Source organism: Rasamsonia emersonii (assembly GCF_000968595.1).
Source record: "Rasamsonia emersonii CBS 393.64 chromosome Unknown ctg1118621762148, whole genome shotgun sequence".
NCBI classification, from domain to species: domain Eukaryota; kingdom Fungi; phylum Ascomycota; class Eurotiomycetes; order Eurotiales; family Trichocomaceae; genus Rasamsonia; species Rasamsonia emersonii.
The window spans coordinates 109886-128388 of NW_013562625.1; the positions used below are offsets into that span (position 1 = coordinate 109886).

The 18503-nt window shown below is 54.4% G+C and overlaps 6 protein-coding genes across 6 annotated transcripts; 3 read left to right on the plus strand and 3 right to left on the minus strand.

The window, feature by feature from the left end:
- Nucleotides 1–964: 964 nt before the first annotated feature.
- On the plus strand, nt 965–2581 carry T310_9516 (uncharacterized protein; the record flags this gene model as incomplete). Its single annotated transcript, XM_013468060.1, has 2 exons — nt 965–1262; nt 1308–2581. The coding sequence occupies 2 exons, from the start codon at nt 965–967 to the stop codon at nt 2579–2581; spliced, it is 1572 nt and encodes a 523-aa protein (XP_013323514.1).
- Nucleotides 2582–3610: 1029 nt separating this feature from the next.
- T310_9517 (3-hydroxyisobutyrate dehydrogenase) lies at nt 3611–6944 on the plus strand (the record flags this gene model as incomplete). The annotated part of the gene is made up of 7 exons (XM_013468061.1): nt 3611–4678; nt 4714–4723; nt 4930–5276; nt 5563–5683; nt 5730–5911; nt 5976–6771; nt 6892–6944. The coding sequence occupies 7 exons, from the start codon at nt 3611–3613 to the stop codon at nt 6942–6944; spliced, it is 2577 nt and encodes an 858-aa protein (XP_013323515.1).
- An 894-nt stretch (nt 6945–7838) lies between these two features.
- T310_9518 (uncharacterized protein) lies at nt 7839–8867 on the minus strand (the record flags this gene model as incomplete). The annotated part of the gene is made up of 2 exons (XM_013468062.1): nt 7839–8522; nt 8574–8867. The coding sequence occupies 2 exons, from the start codon at nt 8865–8867 to the stop codon at nt 7839–7841; spliced, it is 978 nt and encodes a 325-aa protein (XP_013323516.1).
- Nucleotides 8868–9160: 293 nt separating this feature from the next.
- T310_9519 (Early growth response protein) lies at nt 9161–12578 on the minus strand (the record flags this gene model as incomplete). Its single annotated transcript, XM_013468063.1, has 4 exons — nt 9161–11422; nt 11503–11557; nt 11795–11963; nt 12197–12578. 4 exons carry the CDS (start codon nt 12576–12578, stop codon nt 9161–9163), a joined length of 2868 nt encoding a protein of 955 aa, XP_013323517.1.
- A 669-nt stretch (nt 12579–13247) lies between these two features.
- Nucleotides 13248–16649, minus strand: T310_9520 (uncharacterized protein; the record flags this gene model as incomplete). The annotated part of the gene is made up of 6 exons (XM_013468064.1): nt 13248–14012; nt 14067–14260; nt 14414–14441; nt 14779–14821; nt 14979–16366; nt 16416–16649. 6 exons carry the CDS (start codon nt 16647–16649, stop codon nt 13248–13250), a joined length of 2652 nt encoding a protein of 883 aa, XP_013323518.1.
- A 1034-nt stretch (nt 16650–17683) lies between these two features.
- Nucleotides 17684–18481, plus strand: T310_9521 (uncharacterized protein; the record flags this gene model as incomplete). Its single annotated transcript, XM_013468065.1, has 2 exons — nt 17684–17973; nt 18025–18481. The coding sequence occupies 2 exons, from the start codon at nt 17684–17686 to the stop codon at nt 18479–18481; spliced, it is 747 nt and encodes a 248-aa protein (XP_013323519.1).
- Nucleotides 18482–18503: the final 22 nt, after the last annotated feature.

Here is an 18503-nt window from a genome sequence, read left to right on the forward strand (position 1 = left end):
TAAATGAATGCTATTGTTTTTTTTTTCTAATTTTTTATTTTATAATCTAGGATCAATTATTAACAGCCTTACTCTTTCCTTCAGTCTATCTAAGGTTAGGAAGTAAATTCTGGAATTGTCGTAAGATATTATTATTATTATTTTTGTATAATAATGACTACTACTCAGGCATCCGTACCTATGTGTGAGTTTCTGTCATTAACAGCAGCAATGTTTCCTAAGTATGCTAAGATATTGATTGATATGCCGACTGGATCCATGGAACACTGCCCTTTGGTTCCGTTCCGAAAGCCATGTGCTCCGAACCGGAATATGTCAACTTACTACCCAGTTTGGTTGTATACACATTCTTGTAATTAATTAATATTAATACTTCAATCTTTCTACCAGGATAAATTCATTGCCAAGATCAATATATTTGCCCTCGTTAGGCTAAGAGGTTTGTGGCTGAGCAAGATGACGTCGCGCGATAGCCCGTTATTCCGTTCGAAAGGACCTCAGGTGCAACATTGGCCTAGCTCTAGCTCTAGCTCTAGCTTGATCGAGGCACTTAGTGCTGATTCCAGGCTGCATGTTTTTCATTTGATGCCTCATTCCCAGGACTTGTAACCGTTGCTACCCGACGTTTCAGCTCAGCCACATTATTGCCCCTCCTCCGCTGACCCGCTGACGATGCTGTGGAACCGCTGCGTTTTGACCTCATCGCGCTTCCTCCACTATCCACCTCACTCGCCTCGCCAAGTCGAACGATTAAGTCGTTGACTCGTTGCTCGTCTTGTCTGCCTCAGGCGACAAGCAGCCTTGCGCTGGCCCAACGACGTCATACACGGCGATTCGCAGCTCCGCCTGTGGCTCAGCCTTGCGACTGAGCCTCGTACGACGTCATCTGATCGCTTTGTTTTTATCTCTTCTGTCTTCTTCCCGCTTTCAAGTTTGATTTCATCAGAACGAGCCGTTTTGCATCATGTCGTACTACAGCGATCGCCATCGCGCCAAACGCGACAGGTATTCCCGCCCGGCGAGCTATGTCGACGAGACCTACGGCACTGAGTTGGTCCGTCGTCAGAGCGACGACTCTGTCGAAGACGTGTCGCGAGATTTTCTGTCTGGTGATTATTACTACGAGTACTATCCCAAACGGAGCCGGGTGACCACCGTTCGTCGAGCTCGCTCCGTGAATGGCCCGAATCCCTACTACGACGACGAGTACTACCGGCGCGACGATTATCGATCGCGGAGATCTCGACGCTACGATGATAGACGTGAGTAACCATATCCCAACTGATGTCATCTGCTCACATTCATAGGCGACCGCGACCGCCATTCACGCTACTCGTCCTGTTCTTCTCGCAGTCCGTCTCCTCGACCCAGGCGCCGTAAGTCGCTGAGCGAACAGGCCCTCAGTGCGCTGGGTGGCGTTCTTGGAGCCTCCGCGGGCAAGCACGACGATCGGGATGACGATGACTATGACCGGGACCATGGTAGAGGCCGTTCTCGCGGTCGAGAGAGCTTCCGTCGTCACCGCTCCTATTCCTGCTCTGTCTCTCGCAGCCGCAGTCGTGGGCGACATGCCAAAAGAGAGGACCAGATCGCGCAGGCCGTCAAGGCGGCTCTGGTGGCCGGGGCTGCGGAGGCGTTCCGGGCTCGCAAAGATCCCGGCAGCTGGACGGGCGAGAAGGGGAAGCGGGTCCTGACGGCAGCCATCTCGGCTGGAGGCGTCGACGGGCTCATCGATCGCGATCCGAACAAGCACGGAGGCCGTCACGTTGTCGAATCGGTGCTCGCTGGACTAGCGACGAACCATCTCGTCAACGGCGGGCGGTCCAAGTCGAGGTCGCGCAGGTCAAACTCAAGCGGAGGTGGGCTCAAAGATCTCGTCACTACGGGGATCCTGGCCGCCGCGGGGAAGCAGGTCTACGATCGTATGCGCTCCAAGTCGCGGGGTCAAGACCGATCGAGCTCCCGCGACAGCGCCAGCCCGCCCCGTCACCGCGATGGTCCTAGGAGACGCAGCTCCAGCGTGTCCGAATACATCAGCAAGGGACTGGCAGCGCTGGGATTAGAGGACAAGAATGATGACAATCGGCGTCATCGCCATCGTCGCGAGCGGTCGTCGCGTTACTCTGACGAGTCTGACGACGAGTACCGGGACGAATACCGGTCATCGCGTCGCAGGTCTTCTCGAGATGTACGTGGTTCCCAGGGCGGCAGCAAGTCGAGTTCCCGTTCTACCGGCAGTGATTCTGACTTGGGTTCCAGTGACGAAGAAAAGCGCGAGCGCAAGAAGATGCTGCGAAAGGAGATGCTGACGACGGGCTTGGCGGCGGTGGCCACCGTCCACGCGGCACACACGGTGATGAAGGGGCTCGAAGGGCGGAAAAAAGCGCCAGCAGCAGCTAAAGCAAGGCCAGATCACTCCGGAGGAGGCTCGGAAACTGCGGACCAAGGCCGATCTGATGGATGCAGCGAGCGTGGGGCTCGCCGCGGTGGGCGTCGCGGGGGCGATTGGCGAGTGGAAGGAGGTGCAGGAGAAGCGGCGCGAGCATCGAGAGCTCCTGCGGCGATGTCACGATCGACATGAGAGGCGAATGCGGCGGGCGAGGAGTGCACAAGCCTTGACTCGGACTCAGAAGACCGGCTGGGAGGAGTACGGATCTCGACTGCAATATAACCGCCCATCCGACTAGGCTGCCTTCGATATTAACCTTGCCCTATTTGCTTTTGTTTTTCTCCACACATTCAACCTCTTCGATTTTGATTCGGACGCATTTCATTTTAATACTTCTTTCGCGTTGTTGTGTTTCTACATGTATTCTGTGTTAAATCCCCCTTTTTCCTGATCAGTTTGTTCTTTTTTATTCACCTGATGAAGCTGACGAAGCACCTGATGACACAACCCCATTCTGTTTGTTATGACACTATTAATGTGATGAGATATGACCTGGACTGGACTGCACTAGGTGGGCAATATGACACGACATGACACGACATGAAATGACGGATTTGGCAACCAAGTTTGATTGATTGTTTGAATATGTTAGTCTGATTAATTGCTCTGTGCTGTATTCTCTCGAGCCTTTTTTTTGTTTGAATAAATGAAATAATTAATTGATTAATTGAATCCTGCATGTGAATGTTCAAGCTTACACAGGGTTTGTTTATCCCAGGTCAATTGGTATCGTATATGGAACAGAATTGTACAGTGCATACATGCCAGGTATGGCTTTATTGCCACAGATCGAGAGCTCGTTAGATCAAATGGATAAATAACAGTGGCTATTGACCAACAGCCTACAGACTACCCTCAAAACCCCAATTATGGGCTCTGCCTGCACAGGAATTACCCCGCTCACTCAACTCCCCCAGAATCGGATTCGCGTTGGAACCGGACTGGGGAGAAAGATTATTAGGGGAATGAATATGGGGAAAGACGACAGGACGACAGATAGCGAAGGGGGGATGTTAAAATGTTAATTTATGTACTGGCCTAGAGTAGAAAAATAGTATCCATTATACGCCTCTGGCAGAATAATTTCGTGTCCAGACATATCTCCCACAGTATATTCTCTTCGACACTATTCCGACTGCGATATTCTAGATCAACTACGATATGGCCACGGCAATTCCCTTCCCCCCTCCCCCCTCGTCCGATCCCCATGTCTACGTGACCATCTCGGCCCTCGAAGGCGGCCATCTCACCCTTCCAGAGAAACTGTTCGTCACAGACGCAGACCCGGACAAGCGCAGCACTGTGCCCTCGCTGTCGTTTCTGATCCAGCATCCAAACAAGCAGAATGAGAACCAGAATCAGAATCAAAAGAGCGGTTTCGACAAGATCGTCTTCGACCTCGGCATCAAACGCGACCTATCCGCATACCACCCCGCCATGCACTCGCACATCGCCAACCGCCAGCCCGTGCTCACCAGGCCCGACGTAGCCGACAGCCTGCGGCAGGGCGGCCTTGACCCAGCAAGCGACATCGACTATGTCATCCTCAGCCACGTCCACTGGGACCACGTCGGGACGCCGGGAGATTTTTTGCAAGCGACGTTTGTCCTCGGTCCGGGCACGTTGCGCCTGCTGGAGCAGGGCGCGCCGCCGCATTATCCGAAGGAGATTTTTGATTCGGGGATGCTGCCGAGGGAGAGGGTTTGGGAGATGCCTTGCACCAGCTCTCCTGGTAGCACTTCCTCGAAGGAGGATGGATACGTGGGTGACAAAGCGAGGGCGTTCCAGGGTCGTGAATGGCGGCCTCTCTGCACCAGCAGCAACGACAGCGGTAATGAGATACTATTCCCCGCCGTAATCGACCTCTTCAACGACAGCAGTCTCTACCTAATCGACAGCCCAGGGCATCTGTACGGCCACATGAACCTCCTCGCTCGCATCGGCCCCACGAAATGGGTGTATCTAGGCGGCGACTGCTGCCACGACCCGCGCATCCTGACGGGCGAGAAGGATATTGCGCTGTATGACGATGGGAGGGGAGGTTTGCGGAGTGTGCATGTTGATACGGATGGGGCGAGGAGGACGTTGGAGAGGATTCGCAGGTTTACAAATAATCAGAGGGGAGGTCTGGATGGGTCGGTTGAGATTGAGATTGAGGTTATTGTTGCGCATGATGCTGTCTGGAGGGAGAGGAATCGTCATCGGTTTTTTTCCGAAGAGGTTGTAATTGTATATTTACATAGTGTTTTTGATATTAATCCTAGATAAGTGTATGTATGTTCCTGAGTGATACATTTCCCTTTAGGGCAACTATGTGCAGATCAGTACAGCACCATACTCCATACATTGATCAATAGTACAGTACACTACTGACAACTCTATCTTGACTATCATCGTCTCGACAACTTTTCTTTTGTTAATCAGTACAGTAGTTAACAATGACAACCCACAGAGGTAATAATATAAGTTGTGGACTGTAGTACAGATGTATCGTATCAATAATAATACACTGTTCCGTTCCGTACCGTATTTCCCCGCATTTTCCCCAACGGTGGGGTTTGCCCTAACTATAGATATTCATCACCTACCTAAATCGGGTAAACCCCAACCCCATCGAAGATCCATTGTCGGAAATATGACAAGCTTCCTCGCAAGTCAGCTTGATTACCGTGGAGAAGATACTAATCAGTTAGGTAGGAATATTTACCTCGGTCGATATTCGAGGGAATTTAATTTTTCTCCACGACATAGACCTAGACAGTACATGTATCTATGTATGGATCTTCTCCAACGGAATATTTTGTACAGTACTTTACCTTACTTGATAGTAAGATACTAGCTAGGTAGCTAGCTAGGTACATAATAATGATTAATCAGTAATTAACTCGTTAACGACCCTAGTGCTAGCAGCACATATGTAACTACTGTAAGCGACTTTACTTATTACGGAGGAGGAAGGAAGGACTGTGGGAAAATGAAGACTTCTTACTTGGTCTGACGCCAACTACTACAGACCTAAAGTGGGCTGACTTGACTTGATATCTGTCTTGAGCGTAACACGACTATTGCTGTTCCTTTCCAACTAACGTCCCTTCTTCTGCTCCTTCTCACAGATCATTAATAGAGTGAAAGAGAACAACGGAAATGGCTACTCCAGACAAGACGATCGCGTTCATAGGTATGCAGACACTTCCTCTATCCTAATTAGTCTACATTCGACCTATCTATCTATCTGTCTGTCTGTCTGTTTGATTTGTAGATAACGTCACTAACCATTCAGGCCTCGGCGTCATGGGCTACCCCATGGCCATCAACCTACGCACCAAGCTCGGGCCAGAATACAAGCTTCTGATCTGCGACGTCAGCAGCGACGCACTGCACAAGTTCCAGGACGAGATGCAAGAAAAGAAAACCGGCCCGGTTGAGGTTGTGGCGAATGGGTTTGAGGCTGTCAAGGCGGCGGTATTAATCACCAACCCTCCTCTCTGAAAGAAATGGTATTGTTGACTGCTGGGGCTGTGCGTAGGACCTCGTCATCACCATGCTTCCCGGTACTCCGGCCGTTCAGGCTGTGTATCTCGACCCGTCGACGGGTATTCTTGCTGGTGTTAAAGATGCTGCTGCTGCTGCTGCTGACTCGCCTCGGAGGAAAATCATCATGGAATGCGGGACTATCGAAACGGCTACGATTTTGGAAGTTGCCCGCGCGACGAAAGACACTGCTTCCGCCCTGTCGTCAGGATGGACGCTAACGTTCGTCGACGCCCCGGTGTCAGGCGGACCGATGGGGGCGCAGGCAGGGACGCTGACGTTCATGGTAGGCGTCGACAGCGCGAGCAACGCAAACAACCACACCTTCAACGCAGTGAAAAGCGTCCTGTCGCACATGGGCAAAGCGGAAAACATCTTCCTCTGCGGCGAAGTCGGCGCCGGCACCGCCTTCAAGATCATCAACAACTACCTGTCCGCAATCACGAGCCTGGCAGCGTCAGAGGCGCTCAACATCGGCGTCAAGATGGGTCTGGACCCGAAGCTGCTGACAGATGTGATCAACACCAGCGGGGGGCAGTGCTGGGTGACGTCGAAAAGTAACCCTGTGCCCGGGGTGCAGGACAACGTGCCGTCCAGCCGCAACTACGAGGGCGGATTCCGTATCGAGCTGTGCAAGAAGGTCCTGGGTATGGGGTCGCAGCTGGCTGAGATGGTTGGGGCGAGGACCATTCTTGACAAGCCTACGCTAGCGGCGTTTGAGGAGGCGGCGGCTGATCCGAGATATGCTGGCAAGGACGCCAGGGTTGTGTACAAGTGGTTGAATGAGTCGAGTAGGTAGGAAGATAGTAATGTTGTCATCTATTCGAGTAGTCACAATGATATTAGTACTGGTTATACTTAAACAGTGCCGAATAATCTATAATCGTATCCATATCATATCATTATTCTAGTAAGAACATATCTGATCTATCTACAAGTTGATATTTCTAACAATCAAATGTAAAGAAAATAAAACACTTCTCATATTGAATAATATTATCGAAACAATACTGCTCCATAAATGCTGGCCCAAAACTCAATGCAATGCAATGTAACAAAAACGTCTTACTTCCCTCGATGAAATCAATGAAATCAACAATCCCCAAATGCGGGATGAAATGTGGGGTAATTAAGCAGGGTTGGGGTTAGAGTCTGGGGTAAATAAACAATAAAAGTAAACCTTACTCCTACAACAAATAATGTTAATTAATTACTAGCCTCGTCAGTCAGTCGATTAATAATCGAGTTAATTACTCTGTACATATGTAGTAAGCTACTTCTTCGTGCGGAGGAACATGGTTGTTTTACCGGTTAAGCTCTATATCGATTGATTAATGATACGATACTGCGTTGAAACCCCGCTGATGGAATACATGTATGTACAGTACATGCATGTACAGTATTACCTCCTATATACAAGGTTAGGTAGTGTACAGTACATACATACTAATTTGGCATAATAGTCGGATTTCTTGCACTGCTGCTGCTACTACTACTGCTGCTACTACTGCTCTATAACTGGAGAAGGTAATACCATACATACATGCACCTTGACTGCATACTGCGCCAAGCCAAGTGAGTTTACTAGCTTGCTAATGACAAACACCTGACTACAGCAGATCTCTTGTTATGTCTGACTGACTGACTGACTGACCGGACTATCTGGACTCGATTTATTTGACAGCTTCGAATTGAACTATATCCTGCCTACTTACACATAATATTATACCTCCTCCTGTGAGAAAGACCTCCCAACGACATATCTTAAAAGTATGATTATCGCAGAGTATACACTGACTGAGGGAATTATCGGAAATAGTAAACCACCATGGCATCAACAACTGAGTCGACGACTGCGTCAACGACTGCCCTCCCCCCAACAATGAAAGCACAACTCCTCGACGCCTACAACACCCCCTACCGTCTCTCCACAGACGCCCCCCTTCCAACCCTCACCTCGCCCTACGACCTGCTCATCCGCGTCGACGCCGCTTCCTACTGCCACACCGATTTCGTGCTTGCCGCGGGCGAGATGCCCGGCAATCCGGTCTCGTTCCCGCACGTCGGATCCCACGAGTATGTCGGCACGGTGGTCGCGCTGCCCCAGGACCCCGATTCTCCCGCAGCAGCAGCGGGATTCCGGCTCGGCGATCGCGTTGGCGTCGGCAGTCGCGCGTTCCATCCCTGTGGGGAGTGTGATGAGTGTCTGGACGAGAGTCGTCCTGACAGCGACGGCAGAGGATACTCCGTCTACTGCCCGCGCATCCGCACCAATGGCATCGGCATCGACGGCGGGTTCCGCGAGTATGCCGTCGTCGACTGCAGGCAGGTAGCCCCCTTGCCGGACGAGATGGGCGCCGTCGACGCCGCGCCGCTCATGTGCGCTGGCGTGACCATCTACGCGGCGCTCAAGAAAGCCGGACTTTACCCTGGCCAGCGCATCGGCATCATCGGCTGTGGCGGCGGACTGGGCCATCTGGGTTTGCAGTTCGCAACCAAGATGGGCCTGCGGGTGTACGGGGTCGACAACGCCGACAGACCACTAGAACTGGCCAGGGCACTGGACAACATCGCCGGAGCGAGGATCATCGACGCGCGCGTCGAGTCGGCGCAGAGCATCGTCGAGGAGATCGGCGCGCAAGACGGCAAGCAGCACCGCGGCGAGATGGGCCTCGACGCCGTCATCATCCTGCCGGAGAGCCAGGCAGCGTTCCAGTACGGCATCGACATGCTGAAGAACCATGGCAAGTGTGTGCTGGTCTCGTTCCCGCGCAACGGGTTCCGTCTGTCGGCGTGCGATGTCGTCTTCCGCGATATCTCCATCGTGGGCAGTCTCGTCGGGAGCAATAGGATCCTCCGCGAGATGGTGGACTTTGCGGCGAGGCATGGCATTCGTCCGGTTGTCAAGAGGTTTCCTCTGGAAAGGTTGAATGAGTTGGTGCAGGAGTATAAGGCTGGGTATGGGGGGAAGTTGGTTGTTGATTTCAGTATGCAGGTTGCGTAGTGCGGAGGTTGCATTTTTATCGATAGGTCAGAGATAGATGGGATTGACCTGCTTCTGCCAACAGCATGGAGGATCGTTAGGGTTAGGATATAGGACCGTATGACTGTACTGTTGAGGATTGTAGGCAATACGCCATGATATCCACGCTAGCTGGATCTCTTACGCATAGCCAGCCGCTACTGGCTATTGCGGCTGCCATCTGCATCCAGCATATCAGCGTAAATGTTCAGCGCCGTCCCGATAATATCGACAATGGCCCACGTCTGCGCGCCCTTGAAGATCTGCGCCCACACGCGCAGCACGCCCGCGCTCAGCTGCTTCAGCGTACCGGGCGCCTGCAGCGAGCGCTCATCCTCGCATTTGACGCCATACTCGGTCTCGTCCAGCATCGTCTTGACCAGCCAGCAGATGCGGCGCTCGTCCTCGGACACCTCGGGCTGTGGGTCCGGCAGCGCCAGCGCCTCCAGCCACTTGCACAGCAGGAACGCGCACTCGAGTGAGCACAGCGAGTGCTGGATCGACCAGGTGAAGGTTTGCGTGCGCGCCACGAGCCGGATGCCGATCTTGACGGGGATGCTGAGCGCGTGCGCCGAGTGCAGCACTGCCCGGACGAGCTTGCGCGTCCGCCGGAGCCCCGTTGCTGGGCTCTCGCGGAACGAGTGCGCGATCTGGATCGGGTCGCGCGTTGCTAGGGCGTGGCCCGGTCCTATGTCGATGTTGTTCAGCCGGATGTACGCCAGACGCAGCAGCGCCGTCGAGTTGAATGCCACAGGGCCATTGGGGTCCAGCGGGTCGAGCGACGACTCTGGGTTCTGCTTCCAGCCCAGCTGCCAGTTGCGCAGCGCCTGTTCCAGCGCGCTCATCTCGTCCGGGTCATCTTGATGATGGCTGTTGCGACACCGGGCGATCTGACGCACGAAGAAAATGTGCTGGATCAGCGCGTGGATGAGCACGTAGTTCCCCAACGACGAGCACGAGCTGCTTTCCATGCCGTCCTTTCTCGCTGACCGGTCAAACAGGCGATGGAAGGCGGTTTGGAAGTCGGGCTCGGGCAGATGGCTCCGTTTTCGAGCCTCGCGCCATCTCGCCGCCGTGGGCGCCTTGAATTCGGCCGCGCTGCAGGGCAGCGGCAGGTGGATCTCCGAGCTCAGGATCAGCGACGGGATGTTGTAGACGATGCAGTGCAGGTTGAAGAAGCAGAAGACGATGAACTTGGTCCGCTTGACCGTCTCGTGCCGGATCCACTCCTCCCACGACACGTCGTCGCCCAGCGGTTCCATCTTCAGCCCGTCCTCGCGCACCAGCGTGGCCAGGATGCTCTGGATCGCCAGAGCCTCGCGCAGGATCTCCTTGTGTTTGGCCCAGGTGGCCATGGCCATCAGCAGGAACAGCGCTTGGGCGGTCTGCATGAGATCTTCTGCGGGCCCGGGCTCGGGGGGCAGGCCCAAAGGGCCGGGCATGGATGGACTTCGCTGTGTAGTATTATTACCCTGCGGGCTGGATTGCAGACTCGACTCTGCCAGCTGAGCCGCACGCGCGTCCCGTCGTCGGATCCGGCGCATGGCAATCTCCTGGCTGACGTGGAAGAGCTCGACGCCCTTCTCACCCTCGAAGCAGTACTGCGTGCCGACGGCGGCCATGGCCAGCAGCAGCTCGATCGAGCAGCTGCGCACCGACATGGTCTGCACGTGCAGGCACGGCATGTGCTCGTGGAAGCCGTTGATGTAGCCAGCCAGATACCGCGACAGGGCCAGCCGGGACGGCAGCTGGAAGCCCGGCGGCACGACTGAGGCAAACTCCTGCAGTTTGGCGGCCATTAACTGTCGGTCTTCGACGGAGATGTCCGACAACGGCTTTCGCGACGTCTGCTCGCGCTGGGACGGAGACTCCTCCGGCTGCAGCGACGGCAGACGGGAGCCAAAGCGCGAAAAGGAGCTGGATTCTTCGGCAAAGCTGGGCGCGGGGCGATGCTGCTGTTGCTGCTGTTGTTGCTGGTTGTCCGACGCCGACTCCGGGCCAGGGACGGCGGACTCGGGCGAGAAGAACGGGATGGGCTGCTCGGCGCTGATGAAGGAGGAAAAGTGGTGCGACGCCAGGCCGGTGTCTAGGAAAGCCGCCAGACTGTCGAGGGAGTCGCCGTCCGGCAGATCGGGTCGGTCAGCAAATGGCAATGGCACATTGACGTCGGCTGGCATATCGCGGGTGTCTGGTTCAGACGTCATGATGCCCTGCAAGGCAGCATGCTCAGCAGCCAGGGACAGCGTCGCCAGAGGCATTTCATTGCTATCCGTCAGCGGTGCTGGATGCGCAGGCTCGAAGCTGACAGGCGGCAGGATGGCATCCTGCTCGTCGATGCCAGCGGCCTGGGCGGTCCTCTTCCTGCCTCGACGAGGTCTATCAGAATAGGTCTGCGAGCTCGAGTCTGTATGAGACAGGCGCTGGTGGCGGATCAGCAGGTCGCTGCGTCGTCAGCATGGTGTGAGGAAAAGGATCGATAGGATCGATAGATATGAGTTACCTCCTGGTGAATCGCTGCTGGCACTGGCGACAGCCAAACGGCTTCTCCTGCGTGTCTAGACGGGTCAGCAGTCTAATCAGCCAACGCGGGCAATTGAATGAATTACTGACGAGTCCGTTCATGGCGCTGCAGATGCTCGAGTCGAGCAAACAGCCGCTGGCAGTGCTGGCACTGGAAGCGCTTCTGCTTCTGCTTAGGTCCCGATTGGGCAGAACTGGCACTGGGGATTTCGAGCATGCTTTGAAGCCAGGCAATTAATGCTGCTGAGATGCCAGCGATAGTACGTACCTACTGTAAGTCTGTAATGAGATGGTTGAATTGTTGATCCGGGGTTCTTGGCGTGGAGAAGTCCGGGGAACACGTGGGGTCGGCTGCTCTATCTTGCTCTGCCAGTGTTTTACAAACATCATCGATTAGATTGGTCATTGAATCAATTGCTGTGATATTGTCCACTGTTATAGCTATTTCTCGTCTATTCTAGATAATAACTCGAGAATCTTAGGAACTCATATTCAGCACGATTCTCCCAGATATCATATGAATAAAAGATGAGCGTGCTTCTACTAGCACTTTTCCCTTGCCAGAATATCCCTAAACGAAATCGACTCCTCGTCTAGACTTTCTCTCTATAATTCCACCTTCTTCCCCAGCTGCCGCACATGTTCCCCCTTCTCCGCCATCTCATCCAGCACACGCTCAGCGACCTTCATCGCCTCCACACCCGCAGGGACACCCACATACGTCGTCGCATGCAGAATGGCCTCACGGATCTCGACCTCCGTCAACCCATTGCGGATCGCACCCCGGATATGCACCGCCAGCTCCGGCGAGCGGTTCAGCGCCATCAGCATGCCGATGTTGATCAGGCTGCGGTGCTTGCGGTCCAGCCCGGGCCGGGTCCATGCGTACCCCCAGCAGAATTCTGTGATGAGTTCCTGGCCGGGTCGCGAGAATTCGGTCGAGCCGTTGGCCAGGGCGCGGTCGACGTAGTCGTCGCCGACGACGGCGCGGCGGACTTTGAGGCCTTCTTCGAAGAGCGTTTTGTGGAGGTCGGGGTGGTTGGGGTTGGTGGACATGTTTGACGATCGATTCGATTGACTTGAATTGTGTGTGTAGTGTTATTGTAGCAGCGCAATGTGTGCTCTTGGATGAGGTAGGTAGGTAGGTAGGTAGGTCAATGGACAGAGTGACGAGGCAGTCCTCTATGACTGTCAAGAGAATTGATCAGACTCAATCTCAAGACTGTAGACAACGAGACATACCTTCAACAAAGCGATAGACCAGCCAATTTCAATGAGTGAGCAGTTGCAGTCGCAGTCAGCAGTCCAGTCCGTAAATAGTTATGTGCTGTACTATACTACGGCGATGACTCCGACTGACTGACCCCTCCTCGGCTACCGGCAATTAATTCAAGCAGACAATCCGTCAGATGGAGAATATCAGCCTGGAAGGAAATCGAAAGTGAAAGGTAAAGGGAAGGGGAAAGAGTCGGGGATGAGGCGGGGTTTCGCGTTTACCCCACATGCGGGAGATCTCCGACGGACATTATTCCTACGGTATTACATGGTGAATAATGATATTATTAAAAAGAAAATAAAAAAAATAGTAGAATCGTAGGTGGCAAAAATGGAAGTTATGTAGCTTACAATCCTAGCTAAATAACGGAAATAGCTCCCAATACAACTGTAATTTCTAATTCAGATGGAATAGAATATGTCCATGTCCATGTCTATCTGATTCTATATCTATGTACTCTTCGAGAACTTCTTCTCCCACTCCTCATCCCCGCCCAGATAGCGAAACACCACCCGCGAATCCAGATCCCGACATCGGGGATCATTGCTGGCCCCCTCATACGTCGCCAGCCCGGCCTCGCCCAGCACGAGGCGCGCCTGCACCCGCTTCGCCATCTCGACCGCCAGCCCAAAGTCCTTGCGCATCAGCTGCACTTTGAACCCGTCGCGGTAGCCGTGGCTGGACGGCGCTTCGGGAGCGACCCCAGGCACCGGGTTGAAGCGGTCGCAGATGGTGTTCTGCGCCGTGCCGGCCGCGAAGACGCGCGCCAGCACGCGCGGGTCCAGCCCGGCGCGCATGCCCATGTCCATGGCCTCGGAGCAGGCGATGGCGATGATGCCCGAGAGGTAGTTGTTGGCCAGCTTGGCGGCCAGTCCCAGCGAGGGTCCGCCGCAGGGGATGATCTGGCGGCCCATGGTTTCCAGCAGCGCCGTCACGCGCGCCAGGTTGGGGTCGTCGTCCGCGCAGCCTAGGAAGAAGGCGATGCTGCCTTTTTTGGCTCCGATCACGCCGCCACTGACGGGGGCGTCGTAGAAGGACGCTGTCGGACACGTCTGCGCGATCTGCTCCTTGACGAGCAGGCTGGTGGCCGTGTCGATGGTCGAGCAGTCGATGAGCAGTTTGTTCGTCAGGTCCGTCGCGCAGATGCCTGTCTGCGGGTCGAGATAGACGGTGCGGACGTGCGAGCCTTCGGGGACCATGGTGAAGACGACCTCCTAGACATGCAGTTAGATATGACCGTCTTATCATGCTAAACGCTTCTGACGTACCGATTTCTCCGCAACGTCCCTGGCGCTGGACGCCGGAAACAGTCTGCCCGGGTGCTGCGCGCAGAGCTCATCGACCACGCGTTGGACGACGTCAAAGACATAGATAGAAACTCCGGCCGGGAGTTTGGCAGCGAGATGGCCGACCATGGGGGCGCCCATGGCCCCGAGGCCGATGAAGCCCACGGCGCGGTAGTCTTGCATGGATATGTGAGTGTAGTAGAGAAGTAATAGATAGAATATAATTAAAATAAATAGAAGTGTATTTATTTCTACAAGTCGATAACAAAGTTGAATCGTAAAGGACCGAGGTAACGTCGAGAAGAGTGCATGCTAAAGTTAGCACCTACCCAGATAGGCAATTACCCACGGACGGTACTGCGGAGTGGTACGGTACAGTACGATACACTACAAAGAGTTGGGGTAAATCGCATGCACAGATCAGACAATATTCTCTCAATGACAGATTGCAGACGAATGACGTGTTTAGAGTAGATTAAATTCTCCGGAAAGTTATATGTCTTTTTTTTTCTTTCAAAAAAAAAGAAACGAAATGGAATGGAATCACCTGTAATGCATGACACAGTCAGTACCGAAACGTGGGGTAACTCTATTGTAACAGTACAGTACAGAACAAACACCCCCGATATGGAAATAGTCCAGTCCACTCCATGAGCATCCCGGATTAATCCCACCACAAGGTATATGTACATACATATCTGGTTCTCCAGAAGAAATAGGACAACGACGATCTATCACTAAAAGAAATAGCTAGCTAGTGTGAAGGTAACATGGGATAGGTGGTAGATTAACAGATGAATTAAACTGCCTTGATAATTTACCACCTCGTGTATCCTACGATTGTACTCACGTGCATCCTACGATCATACTCTCGTATACTGTATATCTTCTCACCCCTGATAGCAGTGCTTCGCAAAACACGCCGTGCACTCCGACGGCAACGCATTCCCCGTCTTCGCCATGATCGCACATCCCAGACATGTCCCCCATCCAGCCTCGCCGTTCTGGTTGGCCATCGCCACCCCGTTCCCGATCATCCCCTCCGTCTCGCTGGCCGAATACTGCACCTTGGTTGTCGGCGTGTTGCTCGGGTACGTGAGGTTGACATTCGGGATGTACACAATCGTAAGCTTGTCCGTCTCGTTGCACCCAAAGAAGGTCGCCCGCTTGTTCAGCCCCTGCGAGATGAACGTGTCGACCGACGGGATGGACGGCATGCGCGTCAGGTTGTGGTTGAAGCTCTGCACGTACGTCGTCAGGATCTCCGACCCGTTCGGGAAGTTGTTCGCGTCCGCGCTGTTGTCGTTGACCAGCAACACATCCACCCCGCGCGCCGGCTGCAGAAACGGCCAGATGGGGTTGTTCTGCATCGCCTCGCCGCCGTCAACGAGCCTCAGCTCCGTTTGCTCCCAGATGGGATTCGCCGGGTTGGGCACGCCGCTGGACGAGTTGTAGTTGTAGAACGGGTTCGGGTAGACGGCGAATTCATCGCGCGTCGTCAGCGAGTGCGTCTGCACGACCATCTCGGCCAGGTCCTGAGTTAGGTTCGTGGTGCTGTTGGCGGCGATCGGTATATTGGGGCAAGCCTCGTTGAAGAGGCTGGACGACGTGCCAAGGACATATCCGAGATTGTCGTAGTTGACCACACAGTCGCCGGCCTTGGTAGGCTGCCCATTGGACAGAGAGGTGCCCAGGTATTCCGTCGGCGTAAAAGCGCTGATGTCGCTGTCCCACGACCCAAATTCATAGGGCGTGAATTCGTAGGTCGTCGCGTTGGGGCCCGGCCAACACTCGCCATTGAAGGTCTTCACGCCCAGCGCAAGGATGATGGGAAACGGGGCCGCATGGCTGGTGAAGTTGGAGAGGCTCGCGACCGACGAGAAGGTCGTGTTGACGCCGCCCTCCGGGGCTTCCAAAATCTGATACGAGAGCAGACGACCCCATGGATCGGTCAGGGTCGGAGGATATCCAGCCGCTTGTTTGGCCGTGATATCAGCAAGGACTTCTCCATATTCTGGAGAAGCGAGAGGGTTGCTCGGGACGAGAAGGCTGTTTTGGAACGCTTGCTCCCAGAGGCCCTCTTTGAGAGCCGTGACGGTCGGCCAGTTGTTGCCAGCCAGGGACGAGAGGAGCCAGGCACCGCCCGAGAGACCGGAGTGGTAGGTAAGGGCCTGATAGAGCCCACTGGTGGAGATGTTGCTGTTCCGTTCGTCAAGGCCTTGGATGAGCCCGGCACCGACCAGCAGAGACCGGTAGCCTCCACCGCTGGTGGCCAATGCCAGCTGGAAGAAGTCAGCGAATGACCTGGAAGGATTGGAAAGGCGAGCTTACCGTCGGCAGGATGCTGTCAGTATACTGAAACCCGGGGTTTGTCTTGGCGAGCCATGACTTCAAAGCCTGGTCGGCCACTTGCTTTCTCGCTTGGCGGAACGATGCTTCGTCGGTACTCAGGCCGTTGGCCGGTCTGACCAGGGGGGTTGTAGGGCATGATGTGTGGACTGGCGCGTAGCCAGCATCAACATGGGTGAGCAGGAGGGCCGCGAGCAAGAGGCCGTGGGCACGCATCTTGATGAGGAACGACCTGGACGGTGGTCATCGTTTACCACCGCCACCCACGGTTTCCAGCAATATATAAGCATCGTGGCCGGCCCAGGCCAAGCCTTTGAAGACTATCGGTCTCATCATTTCAGTAAACAGTCCGAAATGAAGATGGGCTTGGCCGGAGTAAACAGCGTGCCTTGCTCTATGCAGGCCAGTGTCCGTCTGTCGAGCGCTCCCACGTGGTAGCAGGATGATGAAGCAGGTGGGCATTTAGGCAGAGGTCCAAGCATATTATCATCTCATACAAGAGGCCCATGCGAGAGCAATCGGGAGGACGCCGTCGGAAGTGGTTCGAGATGGGATTGGCTGGTGCTGCCACGTGAGCGGATCTTGCATGCAGCGTTCTGTAGATCGATCAGAGCATGCCCTAGCCTTCGAGAATTGACGATTTCTCAGTTGATTTATCGCACTGCATGAAAACAAATGTGCAGGCCATGCAGTCAAGGCATCAAATTTTGTGCAACCGACCAAGATTGAAATGAAAGATTGAATTGGATAAGATGAAGGATACGAAGAATGTGAAGGATGTGAAGGATGTTAATTATGGCAAGTGCACGCAGCTCCCTGCCTGATATGGAAGGTGCACAGGAACAGCATACTAGTCCTAAACAGGTATAGTCCGCGCTGCAGGCCCGTGACATCCGCTGTCTTGGCATTATTCAACCTCTGCATTGAGGGATTCCCAGGAGGCAATCTGACCGATTGGACTGGTCGAAATCACTTCCGGACAGATTTTCAACAGAAAAGACTTGGAAATTCAGAAATAAAGATTTGTTCGACTATTTCGACTAGGGCAAGTGTGATGGATTTGTGTACTTCTCTAATTGGCGAGTTGATCACGTGAAGATTAGATAAGACGGCCCGTGACCGCGCTAGCTGGACGGGCCGAGCGACGTCATCGCTGCGATGTCCAACCTCACTAGGAACTCCTTTGACTATTTCTACACAGACAGGCTGCTGGATATTTTCTTTTAATTGCTTCGCCAATTGCGTCAGTCATGGCGACGTTGTCACGGACCGTGTCTCGATCGTCTCAGATTCGAGCCTTGAGAGAGGGGATGATGGCCCCTTCAGTATCACGTCGGTTATTACCGCGTGCAGCGGTGCAATTCGCGCGAGGATACACAGCACAAGCATCCCTACACAGATACCGATACTGGCGCAGACAGGGCTATCCGACACCAACCTCACTGTCGCCTGCCTGGACCTCCCGACGAGGCTACGCAGATCTGAAGCCGACGTCCGGCAAAAGCGAGGCAGATCTGCTGGTGGAGGAGCTGCAGGAGCTGTACGACTTGCCGCTTCACATAAGACGAGTTACCTGCTGATTGCTGGATAGATACGACAACGCCAAAGACGAGTTCGAAATCGCGACCGAGAGCACCGACGCCGCCACCATCTACGCCGCGTCTGACCGCGAGTCGGCCCGCGACGCGCTCAACCATCTGACCCGCGTGTACACGCTGTACACGGAGATGACGACGTCGTCGGCGCCGGACACGCCGGCCAAGGTGCCCGAGGGCGAGGTCGCCCCGGTTCCGAAAGAACCCGTGGCACAGAACCCGGCGGAGGCCATCGCCCAGGGCCGGACGGACCCCTTGCTCTCGGGTGATCCGGCCGCGGGGCCGCCCATGCAGGGCCAAGCTGAGGGAGTGGTGGGTATTGCGCCCAACTACAACCCAGAGGAGATCAAGCCGGAGGTGCGAGAAGAGGTCAAGCGACGGGTGGGACAGCGGATCCGCGAGCTGCAGAATGCGGTTGCGGCGTTGGAGGAGCGGGCGCGTTCGCAGGGGTGATCTATCTACATCAGGAACTGAT